The sequence below is a fragment of the Xiphophorus couchianus genome, chromosome 12 (genome assembly GCF_001444195.1).
Source record: "Xiphophorus couchianus chromosome 12, X_couchianus-1.0, whole genome shotgun sequence".
Lineage (NCBI taxonomy): Eukaryota > Metazoa > Chordata > Actinopteri > Cyprinodontiformes > Poeciliidae > Xiphophorus > Xiphophorus couchianus.
This window is the reverse complement of record NC_040239.1, coordinates 819,866-840,523: the sequence shown is the minus strand read 5'-3', so window position 1 is coordinate 840,523 and position 20,658 is coordinate 819,866. Positions and strand designations below refer to the sequence as shown.

The 20,658-nt window shown below is 39.3% G+C and overlaps 2 protein-coding genes and 1 long non-coding RNA gene across 4 annotated transcripts in view; 2 read left to right on the top strand and 1 right to left on the bottom strand.

Moving 5' to 3' along the window:
* Positions 1-263: 263 nt before the first annotated feature.
* On the bottom strand, positions 264-6,519 carry uqcc3 (ubiquinol-cytochrome c reductase complex assembly factor 3). The gene is made up of 2 exons (XM_028034997.1): positions 6,308-6,519; positions 264-548 (listed from the first exon to the last, which is right to left on the bottom strand). Exons 1-2 carry the CDS (start codon positions 6,422-6,424, stop codon positions 420-422), a joined length of 246 nt encoding a protein of 81 aa, XP_027890798.1. The 5' UTR covers positions 6,425-6,519; the 3' UTR covers positions 264-419.
* Positions 4,129-5,701, top strand: LOC114155210 (uncharacterized). Its single transcript, XR_003597693.1, has 2 exons — positions 4,129-5,526; positions 5,658-5,701. It is a non-coding gene; the product is annotated as an uncharacterized LOC114155210 (long non-coding RNA).
* An 8,171-nt stretch (positions 6,520-14,690) lies between the features above and the next one.
* The window catches only part of zfr (zinc finger RNA binding protein), a 45,884-nt gene continuing 39,916 nt past the window's right edge, over positions 14,691-20,658 (top strand). For both annotated transcript variants that reach the window (XR_003597689.1, XM_028034974.1), the window contains exons 1-4: positions 14,691-14,828; positions 14,977-15,058; positions 19,703-19,982; positions 20,379-20,517. Coding sequence is in view for 1 of the 2 variants with exons in the window: in XM_028034974.1 (XP_027890775.1) it covers positions 14,792-14,828; positions 14,977-15,058; positions 19,703-19,982; positions 20,379-20,517 (538 nt within the window). In the remaining variant the exon portion in view is untranslated. The remainder of the gene's footprint in view (positions 14,829-14,976; positions 15,059-19,702; positions 19,983-20,378; positions 20,518-20,658) is intronic.

Here is a 20,658-nt window from a genome sequence, read left to right as displayed (position 1 = left end):
CTTCAAAGCTCCAAAGAGGGAAAACTGGAAATAAGTAGACCTGCAATGAGTTTTACAAGTCACCAATAATGTTACAATCTCAGAAGTAAAACCAAAAACATTCTTTTGCTTTAGACACATCAACATTGAGTGGTAGTTTCCTGCATATGCAGATCAGATTGATAAACAGGAACATGATATGGCATCTAAATAAATAAGAATACAAATATGACTGGTCATTTAAAATGGAAAAGCAATCAGTTATAAAAATGAATGAGAAACTCTTTAGTTGAAAGAGCTTTAATCAAACAGTTAAGTGTAATGTACAGAATTGCACGCTAGACAACGGAATCTATGCACTCCAACAGTGTTCATGTTTATGATTCATTTGTGGCTCTTCATGTCAAGCAACAGCCAGCAATGAACAGAGAGAGGTGCGTCTACTTTTCAGGTCCTAATCCTCTTGCAAGGTTGTCGCTGGTTTCAGCAGCGTCCTTTAAGACTTGCATCAGCATGGCATTCCTCTGCCTCGTCTCTTCCATCCTCACTGGGTTTGATTCAGGGAGGTTCTGGTGGGTAGTGGACATAAAAGAACCCAGGTAATTCATGATAAACTGAGTTCATTTGATTTGAAAACAAACAAAAAAAAAAACTAAAAACGTACAATTATAAAAAACAGAACAAAAGATTTTTTTCTTCAACAAAATATTTGCTAATGTAAAATGTAAGGTAAAAAACAATCTGGAAGCACAAAAACCTTTAAATTACAGACCTTTGTACAGAAGACTCATGTTCACTGATAGAAAACTCCAATCTAACGTTTTAAACAAGAACTTGAAAACCCTTACAAATAGTCAAAGATTATTTCACTTCATAAATGTGTGTAAGTGACAGTCATTAAACAAATGAGATTTGGTGTGTTTTAATTATAAACTGACAGTTCTCATCTGTATTAGGAAATAAAGAGCCCTATTTGGCAGGCTTGGATCTGCCTAAGATTCCTTCCTCAAAGTGAGGGACAATTGTGTGATTTTTGACAATCAGGAGGACATTTAGGACTTTTCACAACTGTTACTAATTGCACTCCTACATTTTGAGTATGTTTGATACAGTTTTAATTGTGAAAGAATACCGACAGTATGTAACAGGTCTGTACATACAGTGCGCATGCATAGACAAGTCAATCATTCAAACACAGAACTGTGATTTAATTAGTGGCTGGACTAAGATGTGAAGAATAAACTCCCTTGATTTTCATACCTGACTAAAAAGATCAAGGCTTAAGTTTAAATAATGTCCTGCAAACTGCAAATAGGCAAAGCGTTAAATCCACTGACTGGCTGTCCAGGTAGGAAAACAAGCCTCTTAAACAAGGTTGTAATGATTTTCATTCAGTCAGGACTTTACGCTGACACTAGCCACATGCATTGCAGGTAGATTGTAGTAAAGCATTGATTAATGCCTGGTTTTAAAATTAGTTCACTGGACTTGTAGCCATTATTTTGTGCCCATTGTTGGACACCACACGGCAGGAACGAACCGATTGAACCTTTATACCTAGGATTTTTGTCAGCTAATGTGTGGTCTGTCAGGTTTTGAAAATGGGCCGACAATCGGCCGACAGCTCTAAGATCGTAGTGTGCGCTGGGCTTTACACTAAGGAAATGAGGAAGGGAGGGTCAGTGGAGAGCACCGGAGTTGAGCCTTTTTTCATTCAGTGTCATTAGCTGAAAGAGAAAAAGGTCGGAAGAGACGATAATGCCGATAATTAAAATGACGTCGATTGTTTTAATTCATCTTACGATTAATTGATTTATCGTTTATCGCGACAGGCCTATACAGCATCACTAAATTTTTCATCTGGGTTTTTTTTTCCATATAAAAGAGCAAGGCTAATATTTGTTTTCTTCCTCTGTTTTTGTCCAGAGGTGTCCATCCAGGTTTTCGTTATACCTAAAAGAACAAAAGAAATTTAATGAGCTTTATTGCAGGATGTTTGCTCCTACACAGACAATTCTGTTACATTTTTCATTCCCTCTACATTTTTTAGTGAAATATCTCAATCTAAAGCACAGGTGTCAAACTCCAGTCCTAAAGGGTTGGTGTCCTGCAGTTTTTAGATGTGCCACAAGTACAAAACACTGGAATGAAATGGCTTAATTACCTCCTCCTTGTGTAGATCAGTTCTCCAGAGCCTTAATGACCTAATTATTCTATTCAGGTGTGGTGCAGCAGAGGCACATCTAAAAGTTGCAGGACAGCGGCCCTTGAGGACTGGAGTTTGAGACCCCTGGATTAGGGTATTAAGACAGTTTATGCAATGAGATAAAAATAATTTAGTCTATTGGAATTTTTTAAAACATTGTCTATGGTATCCACAGCAGAGTTGACGTGTCATACTGTAATACTTTTTTTTTTCCTGAAAAGAAAAATAGGTAATGTTTGACAATGGCTCGTTTATCAAAGTAAATTTTTTTCCAACACCTAAAAATATGTTTTTGCTGAATACATTAAATAAAATGTAATAACATTCTCATGACTGCTGCAGTTTTAGATCTATGACCTATTACAATTCAACCATTTACATGCGCCCCTGTTTGTCTGGAGGGGTCTACCAGCAGCTACTGAGTTTTCCTTCCCTTGATATCTCAGTCTGACAATTCTACATTTCAGAGGTGCCAACATAAAAGAATTATGTAGAGTTAACCCCTCTGTGCTTTTTTGATCTTTAAAACAGTCTACAGCCAAGTTGTTACAGAGGTTAATCAAAAGTAGCAGGGCTTATTTAGTAATATAGCAGCAAATTTGCTTATTTCATAACGTCATAACCAGTAACCTTCTCTCCTCTGGTCTGTTTAACAGCTACAGTCTCAGATCAACACAGCCCTCCAGCTTTGTCAGCAGCAAAAACAGTAACATTATACCTATCAGGGAAACATAGATTATATTTGCTTTGCTTTGCCCCCACATGATGACAATGATATAGTATGATCCAATGAAATATTAGATTAGATTAATATTGGTTGGTGCTATGTTGTTGTACAATTTTTTAAGATCTTGTTCAATATGCCCTTTTTTTAAACTTTGACCCCTTGCCTCTCCAAAGGTCTCTGCACAGCCCCGCACTGCACAACTAATGCGGACGCGGCTCCGCTGGTGCGAAAAACTAAACTTTACTCATCCTGCGGTTTTAACAAATAGAGCTGGAAGACATTTCCTCCTGTACCCAGAAGGAGAGCGGCGGTCTGGAGGAGCGCGGCGGCTCAATCAATCTGTCCGTTTCGAGGCAGCGAAATCACACACACACAAAAGAAATCCTCACAAAAGTGCACGCCCGGACCGTGCACAGGGTAAAAAGCTAGCAGAGTTTGGGCGTGCCATGGTGACGTAGGGGTTAGTGCGACCCGTATTTGGAGGCCTTGAGTCCTCGACGCGGCCGTCGCAGGTTCGACTCCTGAACCCGACGACATTTGCCGCATGTCTTCCCTCCTCTCCTTCCCCGTTTTCTGTCAGCCTACTGTCATATAAGGGACACTAGAGCCCACAAAAGACCCCCTGGAGGGGTAAAAAAAAAAAAGCTAGCAGAGTTCAATTGATCGGTTTGTATCCAACAGAATCAACTAACTGATGAACTAGCGCAGATTTCTCTGCAATTGTGGACCAGGAGGAACTTGTGAGGCACTGTGCGTTCCGACCCCAGCAGGTCAAGTGCTTGTAATTTAAGTCGAGTCGTTTAATTTAATTTATTATAAGTATTGGGGCCACATGGGTTCTGTCACTACGGAGAAAAAGTTAGATGCATTCATCTGCTTTGTGTGTGATGGGATCTGGATTCACGCTTCAATTAGGTGAATACCAACTAAACCGCATAAAAATGCGACTAAAAGCCTATGTTAATATGATTATAATTTGACGGGCAAAAATAGAACATGACCGATTTTTTAATGTCTATGGTTCAATGACGTGCGGTCAGAGAAGGCAGGTGAGTCAGGGCCTCACCTGTCATCATGGAAAAATAATATATAATGATAAAATAATTTATATTGCTATTTTCACCCTGTGGTTTGTACTATAAAGTACCTATTTTTCATTTAGCTTAACCAATTCTGATTATTTTTTGTTCAAAATCGCTGAATTTTCACATTTTCCCATTCAAATGCTCAGAAGCGAAGCCGGTGAGGCAGCAGCGAGTTGAGCCTCACCTGGGATTGATCAACCTCTCACTAACTGCACTGGCTGCCATTCTATGGTAGCATGCTCGTCCTGTCTGTGTGTCGCCAATAAAATGGTTAAAAAACATTTAATGTATGAAATGATTTTTCATAAATTAGTTTATGTATATAATGTACAGTGTTTTTTTGTCACCAACTGTGTGTGTAACGTGTTTCATGTGCTGAGGAGCGATCAGAAACGGCAGAGAACAGATTCGAGTTGAGGTAGGCAGTTCTCTTGTCTCATGGCAGGGGGCGCTCATAATCCCAGACATTGTGACTCCACAACTGCAGAGTAAGAGACAGTAACAGCGAGCCAGCCATACAGTAAAGTCGAGTGCAGAGATATATTTATAGTTTTCTCCTCTTATCACAGTGTAGGAGCCATTTATCCTTTCCTATGTTTATCGCCACCAGGGGGCGTATTTCATTTTGAGTTCTGAGTGTCTGAAGGGGGATGGGGTTTTTAAGGTCAACCCTGATTTTGCTCAGGTGTTAATGGGAAGAGGCAACAGTTTTCTACTGTGCTTGGTTTGGATTGATGTCAAATTTATGTGGATCTAAATGGAAATAGTAAGACAATGAACATTGTTCTGACAATAAATGCCTTTAGAAAAATACTAAATGTTGACTAAGAAAATTGCCAAAAATTTAAAAAGTTAAAATGGAATAAAAATGAGTGTGCCTCACCTCCTGTGATTAGTAGAATAATTTCAAAGTGATTTTAAGTCGATAGGTCACATGACCCAGAAGCTATTGAAGAAAAATACAAACTTTTGACTAAAGAAATTGATCTAAAATATAAAAAGGGTTAAAATCGACTAAAAATGAGTGTGCCTCATCTATACGGACTCGAAAAATTTCACACTGATTTTGAGTTGATAGGTTACATGACCTAAAAGTTATCGAAGAAAAATACTAAATTTTCACTAAAAAAATTGACAAAATTTTTTAATGAGTTAAAATGGAATAAAATTAGTGTGCCTCATCTCCTCTGATTAGTACAATAATTTCAAAGTGATTTTGAGTCGATAGGTCACATGAACCAGAAGTTATTGAAAAAAATACTCAATTTTGACAAAAAAAATGTCAAAAATATACATTTGAGTTAATATCAAATAAAAATGAGTGTGCCTCATCTATACGGACTCGTCGAACAATTTCCCACTGATTTTGAGTCAATAGCTTACATGACCTAGAAGCTATTGAAGATAAATACTAAATTTCGACAAGAATTTTTTATCAAAAATATAAAAAGGGTTTAAATGAAATATAACTGAGTGTGCCTCATCTATACAGACTAGTAGACAATTTCAAAGTGGTTTTGAGTCAATAGGTTATATGACCTCGAAAATATTGTTGAAAAATGCTAACTTTTGACTAATTGCCAAAAATTTTAAAAAGCATTAAATTGGAATAAGAATGAGTGTGACTAATAGAATAATTACAGTGATTTTGAGTCAATAGGTCACATGACCTAGAAGCTATTGAAGAAAAATATTACATTTTGACAAAAAAATCTTTTAAAAAAAAAGTGTTAAAATGGAAGATACATTAGTTTGCCTCATCTATACAGACTAGAATTATAATTTCACAATGGTTTTGAGTGAATGGGGCACACGACCTAGAAGCTATTAAAGAAAACTTTATATTATTTAATACTAAAATTATTTAAAATGTTGAATATGACCTTAAAATTGTATAGTGTGTCTCATGTAAAAGCATGAATTAGTACTTTTTGTGTCAGTTGGTCACAATTCAAGGAATTTATTAACATTTGTTTGTCAGAAGTGTTTAGTTCGGAAATTTGTTGACGGTCCCTAAGTGAACCTCCAAGAGCTTGGGGAGGGAGCGGGGGAGACATTAGCGTTCATAAATCGGATCAACCTTGAGCTAAACGCCGCTTACTCAGCGGAACGCGAATATCGAATATCCAACTTGAAACTAACTTCACTGCGGTGTATTTTACCTCCGTCTCCCTCTGTGCTTTTTTACCATTTTATTACCATTTTCTCGTAAATAATACCTGGAGATCCTCATGGATTCCAGCTCTAAACTGAGGCTGAAACAGAAACTCCAGATAGGAGAGAGGCAAGGTTGAGTTTACATGAAATCACCTTCAGCATCTCTTTCCTTCGCTGTTCTCCTGGAGATATCACAGACCATAGTCCATATCCGAGCCCCATGGAAGCAATCGCCGCGGTGGAGATCAGAGTTGTCCGCATCCCGCTCATCCTGAACGGTCACTTTTTGTGGCGTCTGAACCGCCGTGCTCGCTTATCTTCTTCTTCTTTTGTTGCGTTTTATGGCAGTTTACACACTTTGCGCATTACCTCCATCAACTGGACGAAGATGTAACTTCAGAAATTTAATTTTTTTTACTATACATCTTCAAAAATAAATAAATAAATAAATTTACTAAATTATATTCATACTTACACACTCACACACATACTAAATCCTCTCAGCTAATTTTGTATCTTTTAAGTATTTAATAAGTGCTTGAATTATGTCATATGATCGATGCTTCCCTAATAAATTATCCATAGTTACTAAACTCCCCATTACTCTTTCCAGTTCTTTCCTCTCTTTTGTATATTTCCTACAATAAATCAACACATGTTCTACTCCTTCTGTTTCCCCGCAATAAGAACAATCACCTGATGGATGTTTCCCTATTATTTTTAAACCACTATTTAAACTAGTATGCCCAATACTCACCCTGTTAATCCATATTTCCTCTCTCCTATTATGCTATTATTTCTTATGATTATCTCCTTCTGTATTTTATGTAAATGCCTTCCTCTTTCTTCTAAATTCCATCTCTCCTACCATATATTATTTATTTTATCTTTAATAATTACTTTTATTTCTGCTCTACTTAGTGGGACATCATATTCAATTTCTCTTGCTTTAACTGCTTCTTTAGCCAACTTATCTACTTTTTCATTACCTACAATTCCTTTATGTGCTGGAACCCATGTGAATTGTTGCTTTTGTTGCTTTAAACCATATATCAAATAACTAACTTCATATAAAAGATCTTGACGGCTTTCAGATTTTCCTCTTATAATACTGGTCAAGCAATACATTGAATCTGAACAGATAACTACCTTACTAGGCTTCACCTCCAGCACCCATTGTACTCACTTATACTCTGTCTGCTAGCTTTTATAATGTCCGAAAGAAGCAGCTGTACTTGGCGGTGCGGGGGAAGCCAAGACGTTAGTGATGTGTCGGTCGCTAACGATCCAGCTCTAAGAGCCGGCTCTTTAAAGTGAACGATTGGAACCGGCTCCACAATGGGAGCCGTTTTAGGATCCTATTTGGGAGCCGGGTTTTTTTCTACAGTATATCGCTGTCTCTCCGCCTCCCTGTCGTTGTGCTTGTGCTCTGCAAGTGCCAGAGCCGAATGTTTTTCCCCACATCGTTTTTTTTTTTGTCCTGCGGTGCCTCACTGTCTCTCCTCCCCCTTCTCCCTCTCCTTGCGCGTTTTGCTCTTCTGCCAGTGCTAGAGCGGAGAGTTTTTTTTCCTCGGTCGGTCCACTGCCCTCATGTCAAGAATGTGCTCCACACATCTGACCAATCACACATAGTTTCAATTAATAATGTGGCAGGAAAACACTGAAAAAAAAGTTTATCTCCACTTTTTTTGTGGAAACGGCAGGCAGTTGGCCAAGCTGTATAGCGTTCGTAGGCAGGTGTTTATGTACAGACACTCACTCAGCGGTCAAGAAGCACGAAAGAAAGAAGGGGAGTCAGTGTGAGAACTGAATAGGTGAAAATAAATGAGTGACAGAAAACGGAGCAAGATTTGGACTCATTTTAATGCTACATCAAGCTCCAGGGCAGAGTGCAGACTGTGCAAAGTCAGCATTTCCTATCGTGCAGGCTCGACAAACAACCTGCACAGCCACATGCGGACATCACACGCCTCGGTATTGCTGGAGGAGTCGAGGCCAGAAAGGGAACCACAACCTTCTGAAAGCGCGAGTGCAACAAGTACTGCAGCTGCTTCTTCAGGTGCAAGAACATCAACTGCTCCTTCGGCAACAATGTCTGCCCCCATTCCTACATCCCAGCCTGGATCCCACCTTCCTGCATCCACAACCCAGAGCTCTATGAAGCAGTTCCTGCAGAAGTCTCTAACTCCAGCAAGACAGAGCGCAATCGATGCGGAGCTTGCCAAGATGGTGGCACGTGATTTCCAGCCCTTTTCCATTGTAGAGGATGTCGGATTTAGGAGTTACTGCCATTCCCTCAATCCCATGTATGCCCTCCCCAGCTGAAAAACCCTGTCACAGAAAATAATCCCAGGCCTGTATGATGCAGCACGGGCCTCCCTGCAAGAAAGGGTGAAGAGAGCCTCAGCTGCTGTTGAAATGGACACACCATCCATGCCTGGCACATACCATTAATCTATTTGTGAGAAATGCTCTGAGGGCTATGAAGCCCACTGTGGACAAAGTGAAGGCAATAGTGGAATTTTTCCACCGAAAAACTTAAATCCACCTAGCGGCAGATGTCTATGGCAGAGCTTAAGCTCAAACAGGAGTGTGTCACCCGCTGGAATTCTACATTCCATATGGTCCAGCAAATGCTTGAATCAAAGGATGCAGTTATCCCAACATTGGCAGTGATCAATGCACCTGTGGCTCCTCTCAGCCAAGAGGAGTGGGAGGCTCTGCAAGAGGCCTGCAGTGTCCTGGAGCCCTTCGACCAGGTCACAGTGGAGATCAGCGCAGAGAGGTATAGTGTTCAAACATCATCTCATTGAACTTTACTATAATATTACTATGATACCTATTAAAATTTATTATGATGTTATTATCATTGTAATTTTTTTATTTGTTAAATTATTTATTTGACAAACAGGTTTAGAAGTGGCTGAAAATAATACTACTAAATAAATAAAATTATTAGTATGTAAAGCAATTTAGAAATGAAACTTAAAATAATATTGCTAAATAGGCTATATAAATATTATATAATATATAATATTTTGATGCTTCTTTTGTCAGGTATGTTACCGGCTCCAAAATGCTGATACTGTGCAGGGGTCTTCAGAGAGTGACAGCAGAGCACCAGAGCAGAGTAACCACAGAGAGCGTGAAGGAGTTGGTGAATTCTCTCTGTTCAAGCATGGACAAAAAATTCCACCGGATGGAGTACAACACAGTTCTGTCTGAAATCACCATCCTCGACCCCCGTTTCAAAAAGGTGGCCTTTAATGACAACCGAGCAGTCGACGAAGCCCTCCAAAGAATAAATACAGCAGCATCAAGGTATGGGCAGTCATCTCACCTGCAAGGGGGTCATGGAGGAGAGGAGGGAGCAGCAGCACGTGAGCTGGAGCATCAGCATCAGCTGTTTGGAGGTTTTTTGAGGAGCAGGCAAGCGGAGACACTGCAACCAGGAATCCTACAGCTGATGCTATTCTGGAAGTGAGGTCCTACCTTGAGGAGCCTCTTTTCCAGCGGAGTGCCAACCCACTGAGCTGGTGGGAGACAAAGGCACTGGTCTATCCACATCTCTCTCACGTGATGGCACGTAGACTGTGCATAGTGGCAACATCCATCCCCTCAGAGAGGATCTTCTCTAAAACTGGACAGATCATAACTGAGAGAAGGAACAGGATCAGCCCTGCCAAGCTTAGACACCTGGTGTTTCTCAACGCCAATCTGTAAGTCTTTGAGTGATTTAATACAGTGAGTTCTTCATCTCTAGTGGTTCAAAACTTGTGTTGTTCACATGTTTTTTATCCTTCATAGTTTTATACTTTAATTTAATAGCACTGTATTTGATATTTGTATTGTGGCACCTTTTCTGTTATGAAGCTGCTTTGATACTTTTTCATATTGTGGTGAGTGTTTGTATTTATATTTAACTGTTTAATTTATTTTAAGTTATTTTTGTGGAAGTGGTGCTATTTTGTGATAATTTAATTGGTTATAATAAAAGGTTTATTTATAAAGCATTGTTATGCGGCATTTTTACTCATCATAAGTGCTTAACAATGTCAATAATGAAACAAAATATTATAAAATTAGGTTTAAGCTATTAATTAATTAATAATGTCAAAATATATATGGGAAGCCGTTTGGGAGCCGAAAGAGCCGGCTCTCCACAGTAAGAAGAACCATTAGAGCCGCATCTCGAAAAGGAGCCGAAAATCCCATCACTGCAAGACGTTTTTCTCCCTCTTCTGCCTTCTGTGGCTGGTGTCGATAAACGTCTTGATACAATACTGCCCCCAACGGGAATGGAGTGTAAATCGCCTTGACTAAGCCTGTAATCCTTGTAGCTGATTACAATCGGTGTACTTATCATTATAAACGTCATAAAGGTCATTGTGTTTGTGAACTCTCTCATCACGCAGCTCGGAGATTTCACAAAGTACAACCATAAAAGGAGTATTACTCCAGGTATTATCTGGAGTACAATCTTCACAAAGTACAACCTTTATGTACTCTATAACCTGGACAGAGAACACATTTCAGTGTGTTCCTTCTGAAGGAACAAAATTACTTAACTCTGTTCTGGCAGCTTCTACCAGACCACATTCCATATCTGAGCCAGATGATGTATCTTGATACATCAAGAACATGATGATACATCATGATGTATCAAGAACAGTTCTTGTTACATCAAGAACAGGAACAGAGTATCAGAGTTCTGGCTCAGTTCTGGCTCTGTTCTTTTCTGGCAGAACAGAGTTCTTGATGCATCATCTGGGCAGAATGTTTATGTGGCTTCTGACAACTATTATATTAAAATTCTGCAGTAGGCAGTGTTGTAGTAATCGAAACCGGTCTTGGTCTGGAGATGGTCTCGGTCTCGTCTCGGACTCGACAGCATTTGGTTTCGGTCTTGTCTCGGTCTCGGGTGCTGAGGACTCGGGATTTTATTTCAAGACCAGTCAAGACCACAACTGTGGAAATATAACTAAACTTACAACATACTGTCCAGTTTCTTTGTTAACATCTTTGTTTTCACTGCATGCAAAACACACCGATTAAAATCCAAGCAATAACGTGACTTACCAATTACGTGTTTGTAACTCTCCTCCACTCCCTCCCCACCTTTCACTCGCACGCAGCGCTCCGAGACATGCGTAGTGGTTTTCTTTGAGCGGCAGAAGATGTCTGTCTAATCTTCAGTAATAGAATTGCGCTGCAATAATCATAAAAAATCCGACGGCGACAGCTAATTCAGCAGCGCTTCGCTTTCACAGACGGTGGGGACTACGTCTAACTTTTTTCGTCACTTAGAAAAGAAGCTCAAAGAAAGGTTAGCTCTGTTGACGTTATTTAGCAATGCTGGCTGTACCGAGACACATAAGCATTTGTGATTTATAGCAGTTTATAGCAGATGTGTGAATGATCTAATGATCGGGCTGCTGATTGCAGCCAGTCCACATTGTTAGCAGAACTACAGGGCCCCAAAACCACATTTTGCTTAGGGTCCGATGGAGGCTTGGGCCGGCCCTGGGTGTGACATTCATGAACAAGCCGAGTCTTCTGAACTTTTCTTTACAAAGAAGATAGGACTGGAGCCTCACTGAGAGCTGTTCTTTGTTCTTGTAATGCTCTGCGTACACTGCAGTAGCTATCACTATTTTATTTTATTACCATATATACATTGATATAGCAAATAAATAAAACACAAGAACGAAACCATGCATGCACATTTCTCTTTGATTGTTTTTGTCACCTGTCATGTGGCAGACATTACAGCACTTTGTGCTGCCTGGCTTCATGCAGTGGGAGAGAGGGCGAGAACAGTCATGGCGAGTGCCTTGTGCTTGGTTACTTCTTGCTTGTTGCTCCTTGGTTAGTGTTCACAGTTGAGCGTTGTTTACAGTTAGTGCATTGGTTCAATTGCTATGTTTAATGGTGCAGACAGTGGTGGTTTCTGACATGAATGATATGGGCCGTTATCTTGTTAGGGATGGCATGAGACCACCGCAGATTGTAGCACAGAGATGGAAGCAAAGCAGAACAAAGAGTTTGTTCTGCTTTAATATTGCTTAAATTTATTTCAGCTCTAAGTATTTAATATCTAGGTGTTTTATGGGAATATGAATCTTTCAAATCAATTTGAGAAGCAATTTTGATAATATTTCACATTTTATTGTGTCATGTACCCCGGGGCGCTGGTCTTGGTCTTGACTCGGTCTCGACTTCCCTCAGTCTTGGGAAGTCTCAGTCTCGATACACTCTGGTCTTGGTCTTGTGTTGGTGTCGGGTTAATTGGTCTTGACTACAACACTGGCAGTAGGAGAGTCCTATGACCTCCCAAGAGTTCTTCGCTTTAATCATTACAAAGCATAAAATGTCACGAACAGAGATCTTCTCAAGTAAATAATTTCTCTGTTTGTTTATTTACTTCAAGATTATCCATCCATTTTCTTACACCCTTGTCCCTAGTGGGGTTGGGAGGGGTGCTAGTGCCTATCTCCAGTGAGACATTTCGGGCAAGAGGCAAGCTATACCCTGGACAGGTCAAAAGTCCATCACAGGGCAACACAGAGACAGACAGGACAAACAACCATGCACACACACACACACACATACGCACCCCCCCCACACACACACACCTAAGGAGAATTTAGAGAAACCATTCAACTTAACAGTCATGTTTTTGGACTCTGGGAGGAAGTTGGAGTACCCAGAAAGAACCCATGCATGCACAGGGAGAACATGCAAACTCCATGCAGAGAGTCTAACCTAGGACCTTCTTACTGCAAGGAAACAGTGCTACCAACTGTGCCACTATCCATCCATCCATCCATCCATCCATCCATCCATCCATCTTCCGCTTATCCGGAGTCAAGTCGCGGGGGCAGCAGCATAAGAAGGGAGGCCCAGACTTCCCTCTCCCCAGCCACTTGTTCCAGCTCCTCTGGAGGAATCCCAAGGTGTTCCTAGGTCAGGCAAGAAACAGCGTGTCTGGACACCCAGCGTGTCCTCTTCCCCTGGAAAGAGGCCCCGGGGAGACAGTCAGTCTTTCATGTGTTATTATTATTATTATTATTATTATTATTAATAAAGAGAAAGAGATTACAGAAATGTTCCCTAAGACAAACCACAGCAGTTGGACAACTGCACATATCAAAGTTTGTGTTGTTTCTTAACATCCAATATATATATATATATATAAAATAACCACTGTAGAAAGGAAAAAAAATACTCTTACATACAATACAATGTGATTAAAAAAACAGAAAATGAAATTAAATTCAATTAAAATCAATGTTTGCTGAAAATATGATTTTTATAACAGAAAGGTACGTCAATGTACCTCACAGGGTATGCACTCAATAGCTAGGGCTACTTTTGCAGGATTTGCACAATTAAGCTAAAACTTATCTGCATTGTTGGATTTGGTTTCTCTCATCTTCAATAGTCTGCTATGTGGTGTAGTTTTTAAGTTACATAGTCAAAACTTAACCACATTAATTTGGGTTATTTTTGTAAGAGAAGAAATGGATCTCATATGTCATTTTCAGAGTCATATGCTATATGTTTAGTTACTAAGCTAAATATTTAACTCCAATCTATATATTTAGTTCCAATTTAAATTTAGCAACAAACTAAATATTTTGTTAGTAGCAAAATCTTTAGCTTGCAGCTAAATATTTAATTACAGACTACATATGTAGTCTACTAATTTAGCAAAATGTCTTGGCACCTTTGTACCATATTTTGGCACATAAGATGCCAAACCCTTATGCGCCAAGGTTTAGCTTGCTAAGTATTTAGCTAATAGCTTGCTGAGTATTTAGCAAGCTATTTAGTTATAGTCAAATATTTGAAGCAAAATGCTCAGCTTCACATAAATATGAAGCAAAATGTCTATCTTCAAAAATTTGTTTGAAGCTAAGTTTTTATTTAAGAAGCTAGATATTTAGTTACACATTATTTTTTGCTCTTAGCAGGATAAATATTTAGCTTATTGCCTAAACATGTTGTTTGCTGTAAAACATTTATGGTAGTTGCTAAATAAATATTTAGCATCGGTGTAAATATTTATTTAGTCTGATTTAGTGGTTATGTTATGAACATAAGTGAACATAACATTCAGTTATGTTCTCAAAGCAATTTGATCTTATATTTTTCTAAATAAATATTTGCTTTGAATCTAGTTAGCTCACCAACTAAATATTTAGTTTGAAACTGTAACATTTATAAATAAATGAATAACATCGTTAAAATATGACGTTGAAAAATTTATCCCAATTTTTTTCTCTCTTATGACTAAATTAAGCAAAATTATTTATTTTAATTTTTAACCAGCTCTCCATATAAACGTCTGTAGCGGTTTGGTGACCAATCAATGGACCAAAACCGAGGTTAAAAGTAGGTCCAAAAAGCACACTACTTTTGTTTATTTTCTCTCCATAGTCGCTGTATAACGTTGATGTATGAATGACACCAGTAGTCCCGATTAACTAAAATATTACTGGCGCAGGATCAGGAGCTAGACCGCACCCTGCCTTCTTGTGGCGCATGCGCGAAGGCAGCATTTCCGGGTACGACATGTAATATGAAGAGGCTGGTGTACTAGTGAGGCATCGTTAGAACGCTTAAAAATACCCAATGATTCCTATATGTCCAGTGGTCTCCTTCACCTATGGTGAGTATCATTAAAAGCTTGGACATTACTTAGGCTGATTTCTTCTGACCTATGGTTGTCTAAAAGCTACTGAGCATCACGAATAAACAAGCTAATGGCTAGTCCTTGAAATGCGCTCATCAGAGCCTGCTGTGTCTGTCCTCTGCAGTGCCCAGCCGGCTTGGTGAAGATGCCAAAATGGCTACCGGCAATTATTTCGGATTTACGCATGGCGCCGCAGCTCAGTACAGGTAAGGAACTTGTAGATTTTTAGCTGTTTGACACCAACACACCTCTTTATGGTATTAACTGTGAATTTATGCATGATTTATGTAACCTGGGTGATTTATCCCCAGTGCTACCATTGTCCCAACTGGGGGAGGGGGCGGTTGTCCTTCTGCGTATTTGGATGAAAGCCAAAGTTGAGATTTGAATTGTACTCTGCGTTAACTAATATATTGCACCCTCGGATAATTCCAAAATGCATGTTTCCACGCCAGAGACTAAATAAACCGGAGAGTCCCGTTCATATAGCTGTTAATTATTAGATCTAATGCATTTTATTTCCACACTAAAACATTCAATTATGTTGTCAAAGCAAATTTGATCTTAGCTTTGTCTGACATGCATAGCTGTCAATAGAGCTGAAAGGAATCCAGCTCAGCAAAACATGTTAGAGTGAAGGATCTGGCTCTGATACAGATGCATTCTGATAAAGATGAGTTGCATCTGTATGAGAACATCTAACAAAAGGTCACATCTAAAACCTTCTTCTGCAAAAGTGCAAAGCTTTTAATAATGCTTAGTTAAAAAATGAGAAGGTGATGGAAAAAGGTCTGGACTAGTTTCATGTCCCAAAGTTTTGTATTAAAACCATATTCCAAATAATTTTTGAAAAGTGGTCATTTCTGAGAAGAGGGACAGAACATTTCTGTTGGATAAAGCACAGAATTTGAATACAATATACACAAAATAGGATTTCTTCAAATAACTGAAGAAACTAGCCTGGGGAATGTCAGCATAACAATGTATGTTTTCATGGTGTTCGATAAATATTTCTTATTTTAAACTATGTAGTAGGTGGATGGTGTCTGTAAAAGCCCTTATCATATTTGAATACACAAGCTTGTGGAATAATTACAATTTCTTTGGGAAAATCTGAACCCATTCTGTTTCTTATCTCTAGAATAGATCATGGATATTACCATTAAATGTTGAGCAGACACTTTTTTTTAGTGTGTAGAATAAGTGTTGGTTCAGCTTTAAGGGCATGATTACTGCATTTCACAAAATATGTAATAATTTTAAAAACAGCAACTGAATATTTTGCCTTAATACATTTTGCTTACATTCATGTCCAAATAAAATGTTAAATCAGGGAATGAATTAGTGAAAGAAATAGATTAATATTCCTGGTTCTTTAAACCTTAGAGATCAGCAGCGTTTTTCTGAACATTGTCCACTTTTATCACAAGCCTTTACCTTCCTTTCTTCTGAAATGTACCCAGAGTTAGGCCTAGGTTAGCATCCTGATTGTGCCTTGTCTACACATTTTGTTATATAAAATCTCTTTATGTTAATACTAATTTTGTAACATTATAAAATCTTTTGAATCCTTTTTACATTTACTCATAGAATAAAAGTTTCACAAGTTATGGAATATGTTTTGTGTCATAAATTTAAAATGATCCAGTTTAACTGGGACAACTACTTCTATGAGCTTATTCAGGGTTAGGAAGATTTCTTAGAATGACTCTAACCTCTTAGTCAAGCAACATTTTACATGCTTGGTCTAAAAGAGATGGAGAAAAGAAACCCATCATAGCTAAATATGTGAATTACATGAGACCTGGCACTGACTTTAAACAAAGACGGTTCTTCAATTTATTCTTGCATGCGAGAAGCGACACATCAGCATATTAACATCCTGGTCTGGTTCGAACACAACCAGACCTATTACCAAGTTTTATACACAGTTAAGACACACCACAGTAGACGTTACTTAATACTGACCTCCACCAAACTGAATAATTGAGGTCCCAGATGATTTTATTGCACCCTTGTGCTTGAAGCAACAACCTTATCTGATCTGCTTTGTTCTTAAACTGTCATTTCATCAACATTCCTCTCAGTAGAAACTACAACTCGGTCAAGGCCATAAGTTTTCACACACATGAAGAAAGATAAACATACTTATTTTCCTCAACAGACCCCAAGAGTTCTCAAACCAGACACCACATTAAGATGAACAACAGAAACAGAATTGGGACAAAGGGCATCCTGGCAGAGGCCAAACTCAATGCTGTGCTGAGAATGCAGACTCAGCTCTTGCATTCTTTATACAGGCCCTATAGATGGCCCTATAGAGCATCCCTGGCAACTTTTTTTCTGCAGCAACCCTCGACCAAGAGGTCACAGATCTGGTTAACATTTCAGGATGAAAGCTGCAATGCTCGTCCTCTGTTCAAAGAAAGGTTGGCCCCTTCCTTCCAACTTACCCAAAGAGACTGATAAGTTGGAGCACACTGCTGAGTGATGTTGAAGAGACATGCCAAATATGACAGCCTCAAAATTCCCAGAGCCTTCAGCATCTTGTGATGTATCTTGTCCACTGGCACCCTGTTGTGTGGATGTTAATATCCTGGAGACAGAGTAGAGAGCACCAGAATCCTAGGTGTTCAGCAACTTTTCAGCAAGTGATTGATTGGGGATCCAGCCCATCAACTGCTCTTACTCCACTGTGTCTGTTCAAGCCCACATCATCACAGCCACCCTCCTGGACATTCTAGAGTTCTTCATGCTTCTTTCTGTTGACAAATGTCACGCAGATACTGGTAGTATTTTCATCTATTCCAGCTGCTCAACATTTTTAAAGGAAGCATAGCCAATATGATCCAGGAGTACTTTCTATGCTATAGAAAAAGTAAAAGATTTTTTGGCAGTACTGTCTCCTTTAGTCGCTCAATCTAGGATAGAACTACAGCTAAACAGATAAGATAAGATTTATTTGTCATTGTCATCAACAGATTACAACGAGATTGAGATTTGCTCGAGTTAAGATGCAGGTTATGTGTATATACATAATATACAAAGAAAAAGAAATAAATAGTACAAAATGAGAAATAAATAGACATCAGAAGATGGTTGCAGCGCCTGGAGGTGTCGCAACAGAATTTACATTTTTAACAAAGTGGTTTCAAGAGCAGAAGTTCTTATGCCTTTGAATTTAGTGACATGATTGCCATCGGGTAAAAACTGTGTTTTAGGCGATTTGTCCTGGTTTTTATTGCTCTGTATCTCTTGCCTGATGGCAGCAGCTGGAAGAGACCATGGCCAGGGTGTGAAGAGTCATTTAAAATGTCCAAAACTTTCTTGTGGAGCCCAGAAGTGTAAATCTGTTCCATAGTGGGGAGGGGGCAGCCTATGGTTCTCTCTGCTGCCCTAACAACCCTCTAGAGCGCCTTCTTGTCCGCGTATGTGCTACTGCCATACCAGATGAGGTCCACTGGCCCAGATGAGCTCTGGGCCAGTGGGCTGAAGAAGATTTCAGTCTTCTCCTTATGTCAGAGTGCCTTATTTGTTTCTTATTGATATACAGTACAGACCAAAAGTTTGGACACACCTTTTAATTCAATGAGTTTCCTTTAATTTCATGACTATTGACTTTGTAGATTCACACTGAAGGCATCAAAACTATGAATAACACATGTGGAAATATGCACTAAGCAAAAAGGTGTAGAACAACTGAAAATAGCCCTTATATTCTAGTTTCTTCAAAGTAGCAACCTTTTGCTGTGATTACTGCTTTGCACACACTCTGCATTTTCTTGATGAGCTTCAAGAGGTAGTCACCTGAAATGGTTTTCACTTCATAGGTGTGCCCTGTCAGGTTAATAAGTGGGATTTCTTGCCTTATAAATAGTCATGAAAATAAAGAAAACCCATTGAATTAGAAAGGTGTGTCCAAACTTTTGGTCTGTACTGTATATTTGTTTTGGACCGAACAACCTGAATGTGATGGCTTGAGGATTTGGCTCATAATGTACATATTTCTTTTTTTAACCTCTTGTAGCAGTCAGCTTTCTTTCATCTGGACTGATCTGAGGAGTTGGACAAGGTCACTGAGTCACAGCTTGCTGCATTCTAGCATCACCTAATATTTGACTTTGTGATTTAGATTTTCGAGAACCCTATGTGAAATGTTGACCTTAACCATCCAACAAAAGACAACAATTTCTCACTGTGAAGCTTTTTAATCACCTTTGTGACCAAATTACTAATAACATTTGTGTCTTGATCTGCTGAAAAACAGGCCTTTGGTTATTAGTCTAGGTTAACTGGGTGTAGTAAACTGCAACGGCCAGAAGAAGGCAGTGACATTGACCCTTGTCGTGGATTTAGTTTTTTGGCTCAAGGAAGTCTAAAAGCAAGCCAAAAAAAATTGCAAGATTGAAATTTCTGTGAGCCTGACTGGAGAGGAAGACTAAATGTATGAAAGAATGCTGCAAGCTAAAGAAATGTTAGCAAGCACAAAAGGGAAGTTTAACTGTAGGAACAGAATAGATGTGCTCAGTCATCTGAAAGTTGCAGTAGCCAGGTACTTCAGTACCTGACTTTGAAAGCCCAGCCTTTAGAAAAATGAAAGATTGAGGATTTTAATAAGTGTGCAGACAACTCTGAGATGTCTTTCAGCTCCATTATGAGCAGGCGGCTTCCTGGTGACACTTAAAGCACCAAATGGTCCATAGTTGGTAACACTTGGATACTTTTAGCACCCTGTTGTTATGGAACAGCTGAAGTAAACTGGAGACCTCAGGGTTTCTCTCAGCTATGTCTCTTTTAGTATTACGTGGTTCTGTGTTTGAAGCTGACCTTTGACCCTGTTGTCCTTCCAGCCAGCAGCCAGCTGCAGGGGTAGCATACACTCATCCCACCACTGTGGCCAGTTACACAGTTCATCAGGCACCGGTGGCAGCACACACTGTTGCAGCAGCCTATGCACCCACTGCAGCTGCCGTTGCTGTGGCAAGACCTGCGCCTGTTGCCGTGGCAGCTGCAACTGCTGCCGCTTATGGAGGATACCAGCCAACCCATACTACCAATGATTATGGCTACCCACAACGCCAAGCGGAGGTCCCGCCACCCCCTCCACCAGTCACCTCACAGAATTACCAGGTACTCAACACACATGTCCTCTTTCTGGGATACCTGTGTTGTTGATGTGATGGATACCAGAGGAATTAAATTATTGAGCTTTTAAATTTACAAAATACAAGAACTGCATTTAAGTTTGATGCACTTGCATAAATGTTTTGTCTTTTATGTCTTCAGATATTCAAATACAGTAGGTTCACCCCCAGATAGGTCACTCTTCCACAGGGTTTCATTTGTCCTTTTTGGGGTTGCTTTAATACAGACTTTCATATTCCAACCATCAGATTTTTCCAATTCCAATTAGGAACTTTTTATATTCAGAGTTGGATATGGCTAACAACATTTCTCTGATATTAGACATTTCTCTGGGAACAAGAAAATAAGCAACCAGACTTGAAATTCAGATTTTCTTTGCAGGACTCTTACTCATATGTTCGCTCCACGGCTTCAGCTGTAGCTTATGACAGTAAGCAGTACTACCAGCAGCCTTCTGTCACAGCAGCTGTTGCTGCTGCACAGCCGCAGCCCAGTGTTGCAGACTCTTACTATCAGACAGGTATGTTTTAAAATGCTCCTTATGTACATTTCTCTATGTATAATGCTTGTTTGATCACCCCTGAAAATGTACATTCAGCAATTTCTTCATGTAAGCTACACACTTGTTTTCTTTGCTGACCAAAGATGATTGTTTGAGCTC